This window comes from Lepisosteus oculatus, chromosome 29, assembly GCF_040954835.1.
Source record: "Lepisosteus oculatus isolate fLepOcu1 chromosome 29, fLepOcu1.hap2, whole genome shotgun sequence".
NCBI classification, from domain to species: Eukaryota; Metazoa; Chordata; class Actinopteri; order Semionotiformes; family Lepisosteidae; genus Lepisosteus; species Lepisosteus oculatus.
This window is the reverse complement of record NC_090724.1, coordinates 7,785,278-7,804,931: the sequence shown is the minus strand read 5'-3', so window position 1 is coordinate 7,804,931 and position 19,654 is coordinate 7,785,278. Positions and strand designations below refer to the sequence as shown.

The window sequence follows — 19,654 nt, the reverse complement described above, 5'->3', positions numbered from 1 at the left end:
TAGTGCTTTTCTGGACACTCCACTCAAAGAGCTTTATAGGTAATGGGGACTCCCCTCCACCACCACCAGTGTGTACCCCCACCTGGATTATGCGCCAGTCTGCTCCCCACACACCAGCTCTCAGTGGGGAGGAGAGCAGAGTGATGAAGCCAGTTCAGAGATGGGGATTATTACGACGCTGGGGTAATTCCCCTACTCTTTCCGAGAAACCCCCTGGGATTTTTAATGATCATGGAGAGTCAGGATCTCAGGTTTATGTCTCATCTGAAGGAGAGTGTCTTTTTACAGTATAGTGTTCCCATCACTGTACAGGGGCAATAGGACCCACACAGACCGCAGAGTGAGCGCCCCCTACTGGTCCCACTAACACCTCTTCCAGCAGCAGCCTTCACTTTCCCAGGGGTCTCCCATCCAGGTACTTGCCAGGCCCACACCTGCTGGGCTTCAGTGGGGCCGCCAGCAATGAGTTGCAGGGTAATATAGCTGCTAAATTGCTAGATTAATGACACTGCCCCGCTGAGTTAGAGTGAACCAAATGTGGACCATTCCACAGAGAGGTAACACTTTGTGAAAACCCTGCTGTCAGATCAAATGGTTGTTCGTTGATATACTGTATGCTGCCTGTTCAAGGATCATTCAAGATGCATGCGTTCTCTGCCTTTGCCAGTAGCACTGAGAGAGGTATGTTCCATTACACGCACTATAGGTAGATCTGAATCCCATTAGGTCATGCTAATCAATCTTCTGAAGCAGGCGACCACTGCTGTGCTGAGCACAGTGTGGAGCTTGACCATGTTCAGTTCTGTTTGTGCAAGAAAGGGTTTTATCTCCTGCTTGTTTGCGGAATTTTGGATCCTATACAAGGCAGCATTAGGAGCTGATGTAAAGCACTTTGATGAGGTGAAGGCAGGGGTACTGTATGAAACATACAGTTTGTCAATAACAAGGAGATTGTCTTAAATGGCATCATTTCCACTGGACCTGTAGCCCTGTGGTGGCATTTGGAGAGAGTCTCCCTCAGAAGGTGCATCGTGAATAGTTTTTGGAAACAGACAGGGTCTGAATTCCACTGTCCACCTTCAGGGAGTACTCACACGCTATGACCATTGGGGGGCGGTAGTGACGGACAGCAAGCTCAGTCCTCTTTTCTTTGTCAGGCAGGGTCTGAGGAAAGTTGGAGACTCATTTGCACGTTCAGAGATTATCGTGAATGACCAATCATAACACAGATAATATGCAACAGCACCACAATGCAATAATGTTAGAAACCTGCAAATAATGGTACTTTTTTTTTGTGTGTGTGGCTGCCTGTGCCTCAGTCTTCCAAGTTGGAGTCATAAGAGAGAATCACACCAGGCGTATCGTACTGTTTTCAACACATTAGGAAAGACATAGCAGACACAACCAAGCTGTATAAACCACTGTCATCAGGCAAATCAGTTAAACATAAGCAAGTAATGTCTCCCAGGTTCTTGGTGAAGAAAGATGCCTAAGTTAATTAACTCTTTTGATGAATATATAACGTCAAACCTCTGGAAATTACTGCCGAACCTGTCTGGAAAATTGTCCTTGAGCTCTTGGTACAGTAAGTCTGGTTCTGAAGGTCCCTGTAGCTTCATTTATAGGATTTTTTTTTCATAGATTCCATATGTGCTTTCTGTGTTTTAACATCTTCTTTGAAAAAAAAACCCCGGCACCTTTTCAACAGTTTCATAGCCAGTAAAATTGAACAGCTTTTCAGAGAATTCACCTGCCGGTCCTTCTAAATCTCCTCAAACATTAACATGAATCACCTGTCTGACAGAATTGCTCTTGCAGTCGGAACATTACCCTTTGTGAGAGTATTGTTGTTATTGTCTGTCATCATCACTCACTGAAGAATATGCTGGGCATTGGAACTAATGTTCCCTCTAATTTGTAATGGCCGGTGTGCGCACAAATTTCAAGTTGTGCACATTTTTTTCCCAGTGACAAAAACATGCGCGCACTAAATTGAGTGCATGTAAAATTGTAAACCTAAAATTATTGTTTTGGTAATAAAGTCATCCTCATAGAAGCATGTGCAAGTCATAGAGACTGAGTGTGGAGAGGGCATGAGCAGGGAGCTACGAGACTACGACAGCAGAGATATCGATGATCGAGTAGCGATAATAACGCACACAGCCAAGTTGGGCCTATCGCAGCCAGTCTCATGTGGTCAATATAGCGTTTTTCAATTAACATGTTTTATTATCATCATAGTTTTTTGGGAATTCAGTTTCTTGTGCCAAGTTCAATTTCCTATGTGCGCCGATATGATATCATAACCTGTGTTAACCAGCTTAGAGGGAACGTTGATTGGAAGATGGTGGTTGTGAAACCTCAAAAGCACAATGGTAAAATAAAACCCCAAAAATAAGTACAGTCCTCTTCTTAGGAGCCATTTCCAGCATATGAATTGTGTTTCAGCTCTAATTAAACGGGTACATTATCAAACAGATTGTCAAATAGAGAGTCTGTGTATATATGTACTGTATGTATCATGTTGGGTGCCTGTTTCCTGGACAATACAGCTCTGGACAATAACACTTAATTAAACATTCCTATGGAGAAATGGAAAAGACATTGTGTAGAACTTTTCTGTGTAGACATTCTGCACTGAAAGACCTGCCATTCTCAAGAGTGAAAAGAGCCAGCGAAGATCATGGGGGAAAGTAGCTTTGGTACCCACAGACAGGATTTTGTGTAGACAGCTTTTCAGACAAAGCCAGGCGTTACGAAAACCATGTTTCCGGCACTAATAAAATCAAAACAATCCTTGCCATTTTATCAGATTATTCTGCTGCAATCAAACATTTATTTTTCATTTTATCAGCAATGATGATAAGATCCTGATACGCACCACTGTGGTACGGCACTGTGCCGTTTCAGATGGTCTCCATGTTATCTTTTGGATGCATTTCCATTCAGCTCCAGGAAGTGCAGGTTTGATCAGAAAGGAAAATCTTTATCATAACAAAAACAATGGCACCGCGATTTTGATCTGTCCTCTTGGGATCCTAATCTGCGGCCAAACATGTCAATCTCCTCTCTCCGATCGCGGCCTGTCCCCCAGGCTGCCTGCTGGGGCTTTCAGCTCCGGGCTCCGACAGCGGAAAGCATTGACAGCCCTTCGTAGTGAAACTTGGCACGAACTGCTGGGGTCAAAGAACACCTCCACTGTTTCTTCAAATTGTTGCCTCACAGTTTTTCGATGGTAACAAATTAGGTAGGTCATTTCTGCATCTGAGCCACATAGGCCCATCGGGCCAGAGCTCATCCTGGTTTCTGTGATGTTAAGAAGGCGAAAGTGCATGTGATTCCTTCTCCTTGGAAGGGGCATCACATCGGTTGCCCCCCCAGCAATGCCGATCCCCATTGACACAGCTGGGCTGACCAGAACAACTGGACTCAAAAGTATAATAGCAGTATCTCAACACCACAAGCTGCCAATTATACGGCCAGAGACTCACCCACTGCACTACAATGGTAACATGGTAGGTGGACGTTATTGCTTGTTTTTTTTCTGGTAGTTGTCAGTCCCTTTCAGCACAGTATTTAATGAACCGGAGGTGGGTCTTGCGCAATGTTTGTCCTTGGACAAGCCCAGGTGATCATAAAAACCCAACCAGCTCACCTGACCTTGAAATTGTTCCTAAGTGCGTGCTCATCGTTGAAGCACTAGCTGGGGAAAGCGGTTCAGGTGGGCTTACACAGGAGGAGACTGTGGCTAAAGAGATACTGCAAACCTGCAAACGGGGCAAGCTGGCACTGCGCACTGATAGCGATTAGGATGTCTTGAGACAGATGCTTCTCAGAGTCAGACTGGTCGTATCTCTCAGTGGGCTCATGGGAAAGAGCAGTTCCTGGCTGTTTCAGCCTGCAGACTAACTACCCCTCACCCCACCCCCCGCCTTCCCACAGTCCCGCTGTCAGAGCCCCCCCTCGGGGCAGCACAATCTGGCCCTGTGGAGGAAGTGTTTCATTAGCCAAGCCCTGCCTGCAGATCAAAAGGGATTTCCCACAGCCAGTGCAGGAGGTTAGAGGTGGCCCATTCCACTATTGCTGCAAGCGGCAGGTCAGCTCGGCCAGTTCCCATGCAGAGAGAGACAGAAAGAGGAGGACAGAAAGAGGTGAGGCCTTTGGAAAGAAGAAAGTAGGCAGGAGAGCCCGTGGACTGTCACACAGGCAAAGAGCCATTACATAGTACATTGCATTCACTCGGGCAGGCAGAGGGGCTGTTTCAGAATGAATATTCCGGCCCTGACAGGATAGAAGGATGTCTTCCAAAGTGCTTTTCCTTGTCCTGTTTCTATTCCCGTCTTCCAGTTTCCATACAGTACTAGGAAAAATGTGGATTCTTTCTGCATCTCGGCCCCTTTTGGAAAGCACAGAAATCCAAGCAGTTGAGGGATTTTTGCCACAGTCCAGTGTTTTCTTTTATAAAAAGTGTCAGACTTTCTCCTCCCCGGTCGACCAGTTGCACCACACCTTAAGGATCTTACCCGGCAGCGTTTGGGAAGAAGCAAGAGGATCAACTTTGACTGGGGGCTCAGTAGCTTGACTTCCACAGCCCGGTGTGCAAGAAGTGCTTCCTGGTCTCAGGATTGAATGAGTTTCAACCCAGTTTCCACTTGCGATCTCTGGTTCGTGATTCACTACTGACCCCGAAGTCACTTCCCAGAGGTCTCTGTTCAAGAATAACAAGGTTACTTTAACCTTTCCATGTAGGACATTTAGTTAAGATAAGGAATGTATCCGCTTGCTCTATTCTGGACTGATTATAGAGTAGCAATATCTTTTTTTGCAAATTGCAGACTCCGGGCCACAGTTGTGCATAAAGGCACATGTGCTTGTCAGTGCCCTGTGTGAAGTTAAACAGAATACTGAAGCTGTAGGGGTGAAAGTCAGGATGCCAGGCCTTCACTGGCCTAAGATTAAGGTTGGAGGGTAATTAAGTTGCATTTTGTGTTTGAACGGAGTGTAATCAACTGAGGTCTGAGATACATTTCACAGTGACACAGTGGAACAAAAAAGAGGTCTTTTTGCTCCGAAATTATAGCCCACTGCCACAGCAGTGAGGAGTTCGATTACATTCTTTACCTGAGCGCAGGCGTCATCAAATAAATGAAGCAAACGCTGTTTTGTCTCATACACTGTTTGCAGCCGTGCCGTTTTACACACAGGGTTTGGATTAGGTTTGGGTTGATTCTTTAAACCCCGCAGTGTTGTCAGGTGTTGTTCAAAATGACCTCTTGTCTCTCGCGCTTTGCCAAAACTGTTCTCGGTGAAACCTCAGCAGCAGCTGTCGTATAATGGGCATCTGCAGTGAACACAGCGGAAAACTGCTCAGCAGCCCAACAGTAGAGTCTCTAGAATCTGTAACCTTTAAATATAGTCATACTGCCATGCATCTGTGGTGTTTTTCACCTGCAAAGTGCTTTCTGGGACACTCTGCATTCTCTTACGTAAAATCATGCATGAGCATAAAGCAGACTTCACCCAGATAATGATTTTCTTTTTCTTTTTTTTAAATAAGGTACCTTATAACTCCCTAGTGGTCAGGAAGGTGCAAAGCATCAGGGAAAGCCAGGCTGGGTCATCTCTCTCAGCCTGTGTGGCATACATAAAAAGGCCGCAGCCCAAACAGGGCTGGTGGTGGTCGGTGGGGGGGAGGGGGTTCTTTAATCAGGGGAAAAGAAATGCCTCCAAATCATGCATCACTTCCTAACGAGCGAGCACTATCAAAGGCTTCACAGATAGTTCCGAGCAGATCCGAGCGGCGCGCTTTGTGACTCACGGCTTCTGCCGTTTCCTGTGCCGAGTATCAAAAGACGGGGATTAAAATCTGAGGTCATTTTCAAGTGCCGCTAAATTGCGCACACTTGCGTGTGCAGCTGGTATGCCCTGTCCAGACACAGTTCTGGCGATAAAACAGAAACCAGAGTTCTTACAGTAAAAACAGAAAGGCTGTAAACAAGGTTGTGTGGACTGTTTCAGTGCTTTTTTTTCATTTTGATTGCTATTTGGAATAAAATTGCTATACGTTTCAAACATGGAGAACTCAAAAGAGGCATTTTGGAGGTGCAGGACGTCGATCTGTCAGATTGACAGACTTGCCTCTCGCGGCTCCGGAATGAAACTGTTCAGAGGCACAGCAAGGTGCAGCTAAATATTTTGGGTTTTGCACTGTGAACAGACCAGATAACACGTTTCATCTTCTGTCTTCATCAGTTTCTGACATTTCCTGTTTCCCTTGGTCTCATTGCCCGTTAAGACGGGGAATTTGTAAAAGTGATGTTTTCCAATTTGTGTCTGGAACAAACTGAATATCTTCCAAACAGAAATCGAATGGATTCACTCAATGTGTTTTTGGCATCATATTGTTTTCTGTGATTTTTAGCTTGCACTAAAAAAACTATAATCTGAAGAACTGGAAAAGGAGTTTTGAGTTGGATCTGTCTTTTAAGACTGCCTATTATATGTTCTATATTATCCTAGATATTCTTCATATATAGCAGAAAGAATCAAAGGGTCTAAGGCTTTTTCCATCTCCTGAACTCATCCTTCCTTTCACATGTCAGCGTTTCTGTCCCTGGGATTCCTGACCTTGAGATCCCCTGTGTGGTAGGGTAGCAGCCAGGACCGCAGAGCTCAAGGAGGGCTGGGGGTTATGAAAATGAAATGGAAAAATGGAAATGCAGATGTGGAGGGAGGAAAAAGGCACAGACAGGCTGAACTCTACGGCGGTCACCCAATAGGCCCGTGCTGCTTCGATTTCCATTATTGAAATGAGGCCAGGCAGACAGGGAAATCAGGGCCGGCTTCACCGTCGAGAGGCCGTGACCCCAACATTACCCGCTGCAGAGGTGCTGTGTGCGTGTGTTGGTGGTGGTGGGGGGCGCTCTCACAGCCAGCAGTCGAACACACTAGTGACCTTTCCACAGCTACTGCCACCCACAGAGGCCAAACCAGGATCGATATCACCCGAGCACTGACATCCTGAAGGGAAATATATATCCTTTGCAGGACACAGTGGCATGCATTGTACACGCAACACAAAAAAAGTGCATCACCTTCATACTGCAATAAGGCCAACCACTGTCATCTATTCTTTCGGAAAAATAGTCTTTGGACTCATTGAGCACTGATTGTCACAAGTTAGATACCCACTATACATTTAAAGACTATACAATATAGTATTTATCATATTTAAAGTTCAAACAATATACATTGGTTTTGCAATTTATGTGGCCTAGCATACGTCTGGAGTGCCTGTGTGGACAACCAGATTTAATATATTTTAATATGATTCAGCCGATTTTTCTTTCAGTGCACACGTACAGTCAGAGATTTCCTACAAGATCTGCAGGAAACTGTTGAGACTCAGCCTAGCTGGTGGGCCTTAATTTGTCTAAGGTTTCTGTTGCCATCCTGAGCAAATGGGATGGCTGTTTGTCTCCTGCTCGGCTCTCCTCTCCCCGCCCCCCTCCTCGCGTCCTGGGCCACCCTTTTGGCTCTCTCATTCCAGGCCTGCTTCGAATCATCTGGACTCACTAAAAGCAAGGTCTGGTCCTGGTCTGGTTGTAATTAGACAGAAGGGGTAGAACCGGCATGTCTTCTACAGTTTATTTCAGTCTGAGGAGCCTCACGAGATGTGCTCAGATGACAACACGATCTGACAGATGCAGGCACCAGGTACGCACAGCCTGGTCAAGCTATGAGGCTGCTCATGGGATCAGAAAGCTCCCTGTGCTCCACATCAAGCTTAGGGGATGCTCACGCAGTTGGTATGGAAGGAAAGCTTTAACTCCTATATCATTAGCTCCCTAGGGAGTCTTGCAACACGATTGCCCAAGGATAACAAACTCACTGCATGAACAAGAGGAGCTTTTTTGTGCCTTCATTGGTATTTTGAATGCCTGTCCTGGAGGAATTCCCTGAAGAAGTGCTCTTGGTGGCAGCTGGCACACACTGCATCTGACCAAATCCCTTTTTTTTTTGCAGTGCAAAACAAGAGCTTCAGACCTCCCGACTTTTTTAGTTTTTAATGAGCTACGATTTCTAGAGAAGTCATATCCTAGGTCTATGGGCCAGATTTGGGGGTATCAGGGCAGGCTGCTCTGTTCTATCCTAGATCATAAACTCATTCTGCTACCAAAGCTGGAATAGAGAAGTATTCATAGGTTGTGCACTTATCTATGCGTTTACACATTGCACTGTGTTGAGGTTAACCCTCCAATCCTTTGTAACTTTTTTCCCATTTTTCTGTTCAGTGGAGTTGTAAATTTCGGCATTATAATCATCATCAAAGTATTTAAAAGGCACTTTTTCACAAAAAAATATGCACGCCCAAATCCTTGTTATGGCAACTTATTGTGGTGTTAAATGGCCCCCAACAGATCTGCTTAGAAGTCCTGAAAAAAGCGTCAGTGAGAGTTCATCCCAGGGGGCAGGACTGCAGGGCTGGTGCAGCTTACTTCACCACCCCTGGAACCCCTGGGGCACAGGCAGAGGCCCCCCAAAGACAGGGGGCTTCACTTCATGATACACTTTCTGCTACTGTGTGGCACTGTGATTGTTTTTTGTGCTTCTTCCAGGATAAGCGGTGGGATTTCAGACACAACTGCGCTACACTCAAGACACACCTATGCCAAAGTCACTAACACCTGGAGTCTTATAGCTTATTGTAGCATTGCTCTTAATATATGGTAATACACAAGACCCCTGCTCAGATTATCAATGTCTGTGGCAGAAGGAAAAGGCCTTTAAAGAAATATTCAACCATCCTTATTTCTTTAAGGGTCTATGCAGTGCAGGACTGCTCCTCAGATGCGATGGATCCAACGGGGCGGTGTGGTGGCTCTGTGGCTCAGGATCTGTGCCTGTGGCTGGAAGGTTTCCGGTTCAAATCCTGCATCTGGCAGAGAAATCCTACTCCGTTGGGCCCCTGAGCAAGGCCCTTAACCCCAGCTGCTCCAGGGGCGCTGTATAAATGGCTGACCCTGCGCTCTGACCCCCAGCTTCTCTCCCTGTCTGTGTGTCTCATGGAGAGCAAGCTGGGGTCTGCGAAAGGACAAATTCCTAATGCAAGAAATTGTAGATGGCCAATAAAGTGATCTTATCACAGGGCATACACACGCAGGGCCACCTGTCCAGCATGTCTTTGAAAGATGGGGTACCTCGAGAACTTAAAAAAAAACTGCTGCTACAATAATTATTCTTATCCCCATTCGAGAATTCGGAACTGAAGTTGTAAAACCAGAAGTCTGCAGCTTTCATCCCTCAGGCATCGCAGGTCCTGTTGGATTTCAGCTCTCCAGAGGTCTTGACTTCCCCGACTAATTCCTGGCTTAATTGGGCCAATTAAACCATTTCTCCCCCTGGCTTTAATCTGTGGATGATTAATGGAGACCTGCTTCATAGTCCCGGCTGGACTCAAGAGGAAGCCCTGGTCTTAAAGTTAGATGTCGTCTGACCTTTCGTCTGGTCATCCCGAGTACAATCTGTCCTTTCCTCCCTCTCTGTGTAATTGGGGGGTCACTGCTGCAGGTCTCCGTGCTGCTCCAGGCTCAGAAATGAGTGGTGATGACCGTATTTCAGTTGGCGGATGATTCCAGGCACATGGTGCAGTAAATGAGTAAGCCTAAGGTTTCCCAGCTGATTTAATTTATGGACATTTTTTAAAAGGAAAAATAATGACAGCGCTAATGACCTCTTATTGAAGAAAAATAAGAAACCCCTCGCCGTCTGCACAGCTTGGCTGATGCGTCTTGTAAAATGTCCGTTCGGAATGTCCGTCTGTCTATCTGGCTGGCTGTATGTGCCTGCGAACCTGTCGGCCGAAAAAAAAAAAAAAGGATTTTTCTCCATGTAGCTTAAATGAATATTGACCCAAAAACGGATTCAATCCGAAAAAAAAAAGTATCCATTTCAAAAGCATGGACAGGGTTGTCCGCTAACTTAATTTATGATCATTGATCTTGCTGCCAAAGCTCCGGCGAAGGGGAGAAACTAAAAGCCTTTCTTGCAGCGATTAACACAATAATGTGGATGTAAATGTAGTCGGTATCATTTACCGTGCTTTTAAAAGGCGTGCTGGATGTATTTCTTTTGAGAGCGGTTCTGATCAGCCAGGCGCGAGGAAAGGAACAGGCTGCTGGAGCCAGCTCCGAGCTCAATAAACCTACTGATGAACCCAGTGAAAAAGGGAAAACGCCAAAGAAGAGGAGGAAAACTGGGAGCCGGAGCCAGACTCCGACTGGAGCCACTAATTGCTACGCTTTCTGCCATTCATGATATCAAGGCTGTGATGTAAGAAGCCAATCTGATGAGAGAAATGCTAGCCTAATTAGTGGGGACACTTGCCCTCATTCCCAGGGTATATGCTGGTTTTTTTTTCCGCGGGGAACAGCTGGCAGGAGATCGATTTTCTTATTTTCCCACTCCCGGCGAGGCTGGTGGAGCTCGTTCGGAAGGATTAAAGAGCCAGGATGTGTGGGATCCCCCCCCCCCAGTCCTGGCAAGCCGTCACTGGTGAAACCCATTGAGCCCCCACAGTCTCCTTTCTTTGCCAGTGGGGGACCGGGATGTCTCCTGGGGCTTTGGACCCGTGAAGACGCTGATACAGGAACTGTGGGCTTTACACCCACGTTGAAGGGGCTAATAAAGATCTTTATATACAGTACAGCCATGATGCCCAGCTGTTGCAACCTATAGAACTGTGAAGCCTATAATTACAGACTTTGTTTACGTTTGCAGTGCCATTCCTACCATATCACTATGGCCAGCAGCCATATCACTCTGCAACTCACAACTGGCAACCCAGTGAAGCCCAGCGGGTCAGTACCTGGATGGGAGACCTCCTGGGAAAAACTAAGGCTGCTGCTGGAAGAGGTGTTAGTGGGGCCAGAAGGGGGCGCTCACCCTGCAGTCTAATGACGTGGACACTATACTGTAAACAGGCGCCGTCTTTCGGATGAGACATAAAACCGAGGTCCTGACTCTCTGTGGTCATTAGAAATCCCAGGGTGTTTCTCGAAAAGAGTAGGGGTGTAACCCTGGTGTCCTGGCCCTTACCTCCTAATAATCCCCATCTCTGAACTGGCTTCATTACTCTGCTCTCCTCCCCACTGAGAGCTGGTGTGTGAGGAGCGTTCTGGCGCACTATGGCTGCCGTCGCATCATCCAGGTGGGGCTGCACACTGGTGGTGGTGGAGGGGATCCCCATCACCTGTAAAGCGCTTTGAGTGGTGTGTCCAGAAAGGCGCTATATAAGTGTAAGCAATTATTATTACTTCACGTAGTTGTATTACACACCTACAAGACCATGTGAAGATTTCAATCAAATTGCATGTTATTCTTCTGCACGGTGTATGCCACATTGCTGTGCCGCAGAGAGAGACAGAGGGCAAGAGACAGCGTCCTACACTGGTGAGGCAAAGTCAGACGTCAGAGTTTGCACAGCCCCCTGATTCCCTTCTCAGCTCTCCGTCAAATTGTGCAATGGTGGAAGGTTCTCTTCCCCACTGGGTCTCTTCCAAACCAAATAAGAACATAAAATCACTCAGGAGCTCAGGGGTCTTTATTTTTAAGAGAAAAAAGGTGAGGAAAGACAGCAAATATGACACAACTTCCTATAAATACAGTTTAAGAAAAATAAAATGCCTGGCACATGGCAAAGTAGTAATATTTTAATGCAAATGGCTTCTCTGATTATACCCGCTTTCATTACCTTATTTCCTCAGGTTGAATACAGTGTCATAGCCTGGATCCCAGTCAATCTTTTGATTTTTGCTGCCACAAACACGCCCTTAGTTTCAACAGTGTGTCCTTTTTTCATCAAGATGTAAAACTGCTCATAAGTTGGCCAGGCTGCCAGCAATATTTCATGATGACCCAAGGCATGAAAATAAAAAAGAAAACAACCTAGCCCAGAGTAATCATCCAAAATAGATTCTGAACTGAGCTGAAACTAGGCGAGGAACACCAAACATTGTGTTATGATTGCCTTTTCTCCTAATGGCTGTTTCCTTACTGAATAATTGGCCAGCGCAATCCATCATATTGTGACTGCTCCAATGACAGCAGCTGCTGTGCTGCACTGTGTGTCTAATTAGCAGAACGTGACCTCTGACCTGGAACAGGAAATGATGTGTGTGTTTACTTTTTCATGGGGGGGGGCTGTTGCTCTTTAAGTCATCGTTCTGTCCTGTCTTTGAAAAGTGTGTCTGGGGGAGAGGCTACCTCTATATGGGTTAAGACGAAAGAGTAAGGTTCTGTCATAAATGAATGCCACTAAATAACATCTGACAGGCAAGCCATAGGAAGCACAGTGGTTGTGATATAGAATGAAAAAAGGAGTTAAAAAATGACAAATTTGTATTTGTTTTTACTCTACCACCTCAATTCATTTTGAGTTGCCATTCTACCGTGTGGGAGATTGGTGTGTGTTATTTACAGTGGATATCTAATGCACTGTGTTAAAAGCAGAACGCCCAACTCCGGCATGATGAGTGAAACCCAGACAATATGCTAAAAGCTACTGCATACTAGGCTTTATTAGAAACCTTTTTTTTGCAGAGCAGCAGAAACAAACCAGAAGAAAAACGATTAAGCTGTGTTTCGGAAGCATGTTGACTGTTCCATATCAGGTTGCATATCAAGTTTAATTAACAATTAAAATAATAAACATAAAGAATAATTTATAGCTGTTACGGAATAGTGCAGCAGATTGTTATCTATTATAAAACGGTTTAACTCACTGATTGTCATTACTGTTATTATAAAAGTCTGTTGTGTTTCTTGAAAATCCACATTAAAACAGGCCAACTTCCCCCTCCTCCTGCAGAGCTCCAGCCCCTTCACCCCGCAGGTTCCAGACACGACTCTGTTGGGATTGATACAGTTTTTTCCAGTGTCAATTAGCGAAAAGGGCCGTTGACTAATTTCTACTGTTTTTGCACCTGAGAGGCTGGGACTGTGGGCTGGAAAAAATGACCCAGGCAGGGGGGAGGCTGGGCGTAGTGAAACTGCTGGGGTGAGACTGCCGACAGAGCATGAGAGGGTGAGAGAGTGAGGGGGGGAGCTCAGGAATGGACACTCTCTGGACCCAGACAGTGTGTGAGTCTGAGCCTGGCTCCGTGTGTGTGTGTGTGTGTTGGTAGGTGGAGGCTGGGTGAGTGAGTGAGCCGGGTGGACTGTATATGCATTTGGAACTGTCTCTCATTTGAACTCATATATACATCATGCTACATTGCTCATCAGAAACATCACGGTATGTCTGATTCATCTAATTGAAAGACATTGGAGTTTGAACCAGGTTGTTTATACTGGCTTCACTGCGAGGTGAAAGTGTTGTCTGAGATGCTCACAGAGCACTTCAAAGACTAGTTAAATCTTGACTTGTAAACCACATCTGCAAGAATGGCACGCTGCAAGGAATAGGTTAATATTGCTTCAGAAAACAGAACTGTTGCATTGACTATGTCAGTTTCTCTGCAGTCTAGGGAATTTCTGATGACAAGATCGTTTCCTAAGCTTTCCCATCTCATGTGAAATTCACTCCCCATTTTGTGATTGGAAGTGTTAAACCCTACAGCTACTGAACTGCTGAAAACAGGAACAATTCACTTAAAAACTGCCTCCTTGTTTGCAGGAGTTTAGGAACCATGGAGAAGAAAAAAAACTTCACTGGCGCAAAAGCTCTTTGAAATGTGCCAAGATGTGCTTCGCTTTAAAGAAGCACTTTCTTGATCGGGTCACTGTCCATCCCTCTAAATCAAGCCAAATTCATTCTGATCATGTACTTCAGTTGTGATAGTGCTGGTAATTCCAGTATAAAATCAGCTGGACTGTAATGCCACGTGCCTGTGGAAACAAGCACTGGATGACCTTCGATTCCCAGGTTTTTTCAAGGTGATCTAGGTGTATATAGGCTGCCCGAGCATCACCACTGCCTGTTATGGTGGAGTTCTGACAATCTCCCTCTCTCCTGCCCAGATTTCTTTTCCGGGTCACGTTCCACCCCCCCCCCAGCCTCCGCAAGGCCGGTGTTCCGATCAGTTCCCATCGGGAACACCCCTGTTCCAATGCACGAGTGGCACAAGTGACCCACAGCCAACATGACTAACTTCTGACGGAACCACAGTGACTCACAGGATTCCGAAACCTGTTTGCACAGCAGTGGCGAGGTTAAACACCGGCATGCACAGACTTTTCAGTTTTGTTGCTGAAGGAGTTTTTGGCGCTTATGTTCAATAAGAGCTTGACCGGCCCTCTATAGCAAATTCAAAACATCTTTTACTCCCTGTTAGACCAAGATCATACAGTTCCGTTTTTAGTCTTTCTATGTAGTTCTCAAGATGAAAACATAGCTGCTGACATCTCCGAGGTTCAATGAACACCACTCTGCATTTATGAGTCGGTACAGTGGCATGCACAAGCAACGTTCACAGCAGCATAACTGTAGGGAAACATGGTGACCCAGGATTTCTTCCAGTAAACGCATTCATGGTAAAACACATAAACAAGGAATTCTGAAAGGAACACCTGAGCAGCTTCAAGAGCTCTGTCATGCTCATTTACCTGCAAGGTGATGTCTTTAGTTTGGGCATCCCTTGTCTTTATCAATAGATTAGTGTTTTGTGTGAAGGAAACAAAAAGCAAACAACCGATACACGGAAAAAAATCACAGCAAAGGACATGAGGAGAGTCATTTACTACCCGTTGGGTGCGTTCATGCTAACCGGCATGTTTATTGGTCAATCTGTGTACTTATCATCTGCGATAAACTTCAGGGGAGTGGAGGCAGACCTTACAGTTCATAGTATATAGACGGAACAGAGACACCCTGCAATAAATTCTAATCGCGCCTGGTTCTACTTTAGGTTGTCCGACAAAAATGAAACCAGCCCTCGTGCTTTGCGAGAAACGCCTGTCAACCGACGCGCGTTCGAAGCTCTGCGCTGAGAAACCCGCTCTTCCGAAATCTGTCCCGTCACTTCGTTTACGAAGTGTGCCTTCATAAACTAACGTTTGAGAAGCCATCACGCCGCCGAAGCAGGGCTGCCGACAATAACACTTACAGCGGCCGTTGTAAAAATGACCGAAGTTTCAAGAATGGCTCGGAGTGCCCTTCTTACTTACAACAAACCCGGACTTTCAACTTCATCGTGACTTTTAAGGTTAATCCCTGTAATATTTTTTTTACCTTTACTCTGGTTTTTTTTTACCCTTTTTACGAGTTTTTTTTTTTTACAAGTCTTAACCAACGCGCAGCGCTCGACACCCCACCTCTCACTTGAAAACAGTTTCAGAGGTTCACACGCGGTTTTTAACTCGAACTGCGCCGGCTGTTCACCCTCGCCTGCAAAAGAGGCGAAACCAAGCACATGCAAAGCACCGGCAGAGTTAAAAACGAGAACACGAATTGCGTGGCCAGTGAAACTACAGCACAGCCCTTGGAAATGCTGGCATGGTACTCACTGTCAGGGTAGTTCTTCTTGCGGGTACCGTCCACCTTCCCCGTCTTGTCGATGCACAGGAAGAACTTGTTGGCGGAGTACAGGCGCCGCAGCCTGACGTCGCCCTCCAGGTGGTTGTAACTGCGGGTGTGTCGCTCCAGCGCCCAGGAGCAGTTGGCCCCCTCCAGCGCCCGCAGGGGGTCACGCCCGCCGCTCGCCAGCCCCGCGGGGCACCTGCCCGAGGCCGCGCCGGCCACCAGGAGCAGGACGCAGCAGGCCAGGCGGAGGGGGGCCCCGCCGGGGGCCGGGGGCCGGGAGGAGGTGGCCAAGGTGGGAGAGAGACCGGCAGCGGGTGTCATCCATTTGGACATGGTGGGTCACACGCCCAGGGAGCCCCTGACACTCACACAGGGCATGCTGCTGCTGGCCCGGCTGGGGCCTCTGAACACGAGCCCGAGGGTGGCAGGGGCACGCTCGCCTGAGCTGAGCTCTACAGAGCCATGGAGGGGGAAGAGGAACTGGGCTCCCACCCTCAGCTGCAGCAAAGCCCCCCCACCCCACCCCACCCCGGACCCGGCACACCTCTTGGTTAATATTGCTCTGCGGCAAATCACTGGTTAACGTTTCTCTATCGCTCCCTTTCTGTTTGGCCTCTGGTTTGCCGGTTCCTGGAAGTTATGTCCTTTGTAATTCCATTGCCGAAACTTTGGGATCCGTGAAAGCTCTTCTTCCCTGCTCTGTGCCTGGTCTTTCTCCCTTTTGACTGTCCTCCTTCGTCCCAGCTCCCTCCTTCAGCTCTTCCCTCCTGCCACCGGGACGGTCTCCCCTCGGGACTGCCTCAGTACTCTCTCCTCCTTCTTCCCCGCTGTGCACCTTGCAGGTCTGCCCTCTGTGCCTTTCTCCACTTGCTCAGGCGGAACAGAGAGAACGAGGCTGCCCTGCCAGTAATTGTGAATGAGTGTGCTTGCAGTTGCAGCGTGCGTGAGTGTGCCTGTGTGTTCGTGCGGCAGGGAAGGAGAGCCGGGGATCGTCCTTGCTGGTTCCTGTGAAGTCCCTCTCTCTCTCTGCCTGTCAGCCTCCGGTCTCTCTTGTATTTTACCCTGGGCAGGGCTTGGGTCTGAGGAGTTGAAAGAGAGGGGTGGGGCCTCAATCATTCATAAGCTTGCATCCTTTTCCTCTCCTTTGCCCTTTTTTTCTCAATCATGTTGTGTTGGGGTTTTATTTTTTCTCTTTAATCATTTGTTTGACATCCTCGCACTGGAGAGCAGCAATTTTTCTATTTTGGGCGCTCATTTTTTCCACAATCTTCCCCGGCTGGCTGCCAACGAGAGCTCGGAAATGCAACACCTCAGTTTCTGTTCCAGGCAGGTTCCAGCGCATGGCTCCTTAGATCTCAGTGTGGCTAGGTCAAAGCTGGAGACCCGGGCCACTCTATATGGTCTGGTGTGCTGAAGGTGGAGACGTTCTGCACACAGGTGGAGGCTCTGGAGCTGCACAGTCATTTTTCAGCACTGGGGGAGGAACTGGCTACTGATTTGCCTTAAATATTCGGATGGATTTGAACCCCTGTGTCCCTGAGAGAAGAGGGCTTTAGATCCCTGCTTAACCTGCATCTAAATGGCCTTTAAAAAGCATTAATGCTCTGCAATTTCCCTCACAGGATAAATAATAAAGTATCTATCTATCGGATAACACTTTCTTTAAGAAGGATGCCCAGCTCTGCGCCTGGCAGTCATAAATCAGTCTGGTAAACAGGGTATCAGAAATACAGACAGGAGATGGCAGGAGAATTTATGAGGAGGGAGTTGGGGAGTATAGGAAAAACTAGCCTGCCCTTAGAGAGGCTCAGGAATCTTTTCCATCTAAAAGGTGAGTGTCGGCTCATTATCATGTATTTCACACTTTCCCAATCAGTGTGTGAGAGGAATGGTCTGGATTGTCTGTCCTCTCCCCTGTCCTTGTCCACCATCTTCGAACGCATAGAAATCATTGGACATTTATTTGAAAATGTTTTGCAACACGCAGAAAAAAAAAATATATTTCTTTAATATTCTGATCTGACATTTTGCAGCTTTTCCTCCTGATGCACAACAGGAAACATCCCATCAGTTGTGTCTGCTGAGGTAAGACGGACAACTTTCTCAACCAGATTTCCACATACACCTCCTTTAAAGGCATCTGAAAGATTTCACTTAAATGGAAGACCTCTATAAAAAACTGTGTTATGGATGAGATTCCCCCCTCTTCCCTTCATTTCATTTGCATTTTTTTTTTGTTTCAGGACCAAATCTGTGCCCCCCCTGTCAGCTGAACCCCCCTATTTAAAAGAGGTGAGGAACTGCACACTGAACATTTTTTGCATGTTTGTCAGTAACTAAACAATCACTCTTGGAACAAGACTTCCTTGGAAAAGTTCAGTATTCAGTGGACGTGGAATTGCTATCCAACATCGTCTGAGGGGCGTTTCTTTTTAAGTGCTTTCTACCTTTTGAAGAAGTCCATCCTTCTGCGGCCAGTACTCCGGAAAGCCTGGTGGGGTGGGTTCAAGGAGCTCCAGATCCCGGAAGGATCTCTAGGCTTTTAAACGGCTCCATTCTGCCTCAATCCATCTATAAAACAGGGCCAGGCCATGGGCTAATGTGACCCCCCACCATCACCACCACTGTCAAAGCCCTCTGGCCTTTCCTGTTGATCTCCTGGCAACGCCAATAACTTTTACTGGTGCAGCTCATCAAAGCTTCCCAGCGGCCTGTGTCTGCCACAGTTTAATAAAAAAAAAACCGCTTTGTAACTCAACTGAGCCACATTGCAGCCACACTTCTCCTCTTCCGACGTCTTTCTGAAGTTTTTTTTCATTTGGATGTCCCCCGTGCTTCCTGAACGCTATTTCCTGGGGCCCTGGTCCCAACACCTTCCAGCCTCACAGTCTGGAAAAACACGGCAAGACTCACTGTTTAAATAATCAGGACGATGCCAAAGAAATAATAATGGATACCAACTTGGATTCTGAAGAAATGTCCCATTTGCTCAGCACTGCCAGGTTTTAACTGGCTGCTTCTGGAGCTCTTCTAGAGCGTTTGTTTTTCTCCCCTCTGCTCTTCTTAATATCACCTTCCACGGTCTCCTCTATTGTTATTGTTGTATTGTTGTAATTATAATTGTGTCCTATCTTGTGAAATCTTCTTATTTATTGTTGTAGTCTTCTTATTTATTGTTATTGTCATTCTGTAAAGCGCTTTGAGAAGCCACCTTTAAAGGCGCTATATAAAATAAAGTTTATTATTATTATTATTATTATTATTATTATTATTATTATTATTATTATTATTTTTCAAAGTGAATGTAGCCATGGAGTAAAATGGCAAGCTTCTCCACATGGGCAGCACAGAGGGGTTGTGGGTAGCTTTGTGGCTTGGCAGTGCTGGGGCCCTGGGTTCAAATCCAGACCCGGAGTGCTGTCTGTGTGGAGTTTGTAAGCTCTCCCTGTGTTTGAGTGGGTTTCCTCTGGGTGCTCTGCCTTTTTCTCACACTACAAAACCACACTGGTAGGTTAATTGGCTTCGGAGAAAAAGTGGCCCCCGGTATATGTGTGTGTGCACCCTGCGATGGACTGACGTGCTGTCCGAGGTGTATCCTGCCTTGTGCCCGTTGCTTGCTGGGATAGACTCCAGCTCCCCGCGACCCTGAATTGGATGACGTGGTTAGAAAGAGGGTGGATGGAAGTTCTCTCAAATGTTACCAAAAATCCTACTGCAGTGAGGGGTGAGAGGCATCATTTCATAGTGCCATTATGCGGTCCAGCCACACGGGGGCGCTGTTTCTTTTGTTGCTTCTCGTCAACTGAAAGGCTATCCCTTGCACTGTAACCATGTGTTAAAGCAACCGTGCCATGTTTCCTCACCATACTTTTTTGTGATATTGAGATGAGGAAACCCTGAGGTCAGATGGAGCTTTATCACAGCTAGGATGCATCGGGCCGGTTCTTGACCCTTCTGTGTGAAAATCTGCCGTTCTGTTGCGAATGGTTTCAGCTGTCAACCAGTGAGCCCAGGTCAGCTCTGAGGGAAGACAGGTTTGACCGTAGGTGTCTGGACATTAAAAACCAGAAGAGATTCAGCCATTAAGCTGGTCTGTTGTCCTCTCCAGAATGTAAACCTCACATGGGGATGAGT

The 19,654-nt window shown here is 46.6% G+C and overlaps 1 protein-coding gene across 1 annotated transcript in view; it reads right to left on the bottom strand.

Annotated features, from left to right (window-relative positions):
- The window catches only part of fgf22 (fibroblast growth factor 22), a 31,503-nt gene extending 15,463 nt beyond the window's left edge, over positions 1-16,040 (bottom strand). Inside the window, exon 1 of the mRNA XM_006640042.3 lies at positions 15,505-16,040. Within this exon, the coding sequence (XP_006640105.2) occupies positions 15,505-15,853 (349 nt within the window). The 5' untranslated portion in view covers positions 15,854-16,040. The remainder of the gene's footprint in view (positions 1-15,504) is intronic.
- Between the last annotated feature and the right edge of the window lie 3,614 nt (positions 16,041-19,654).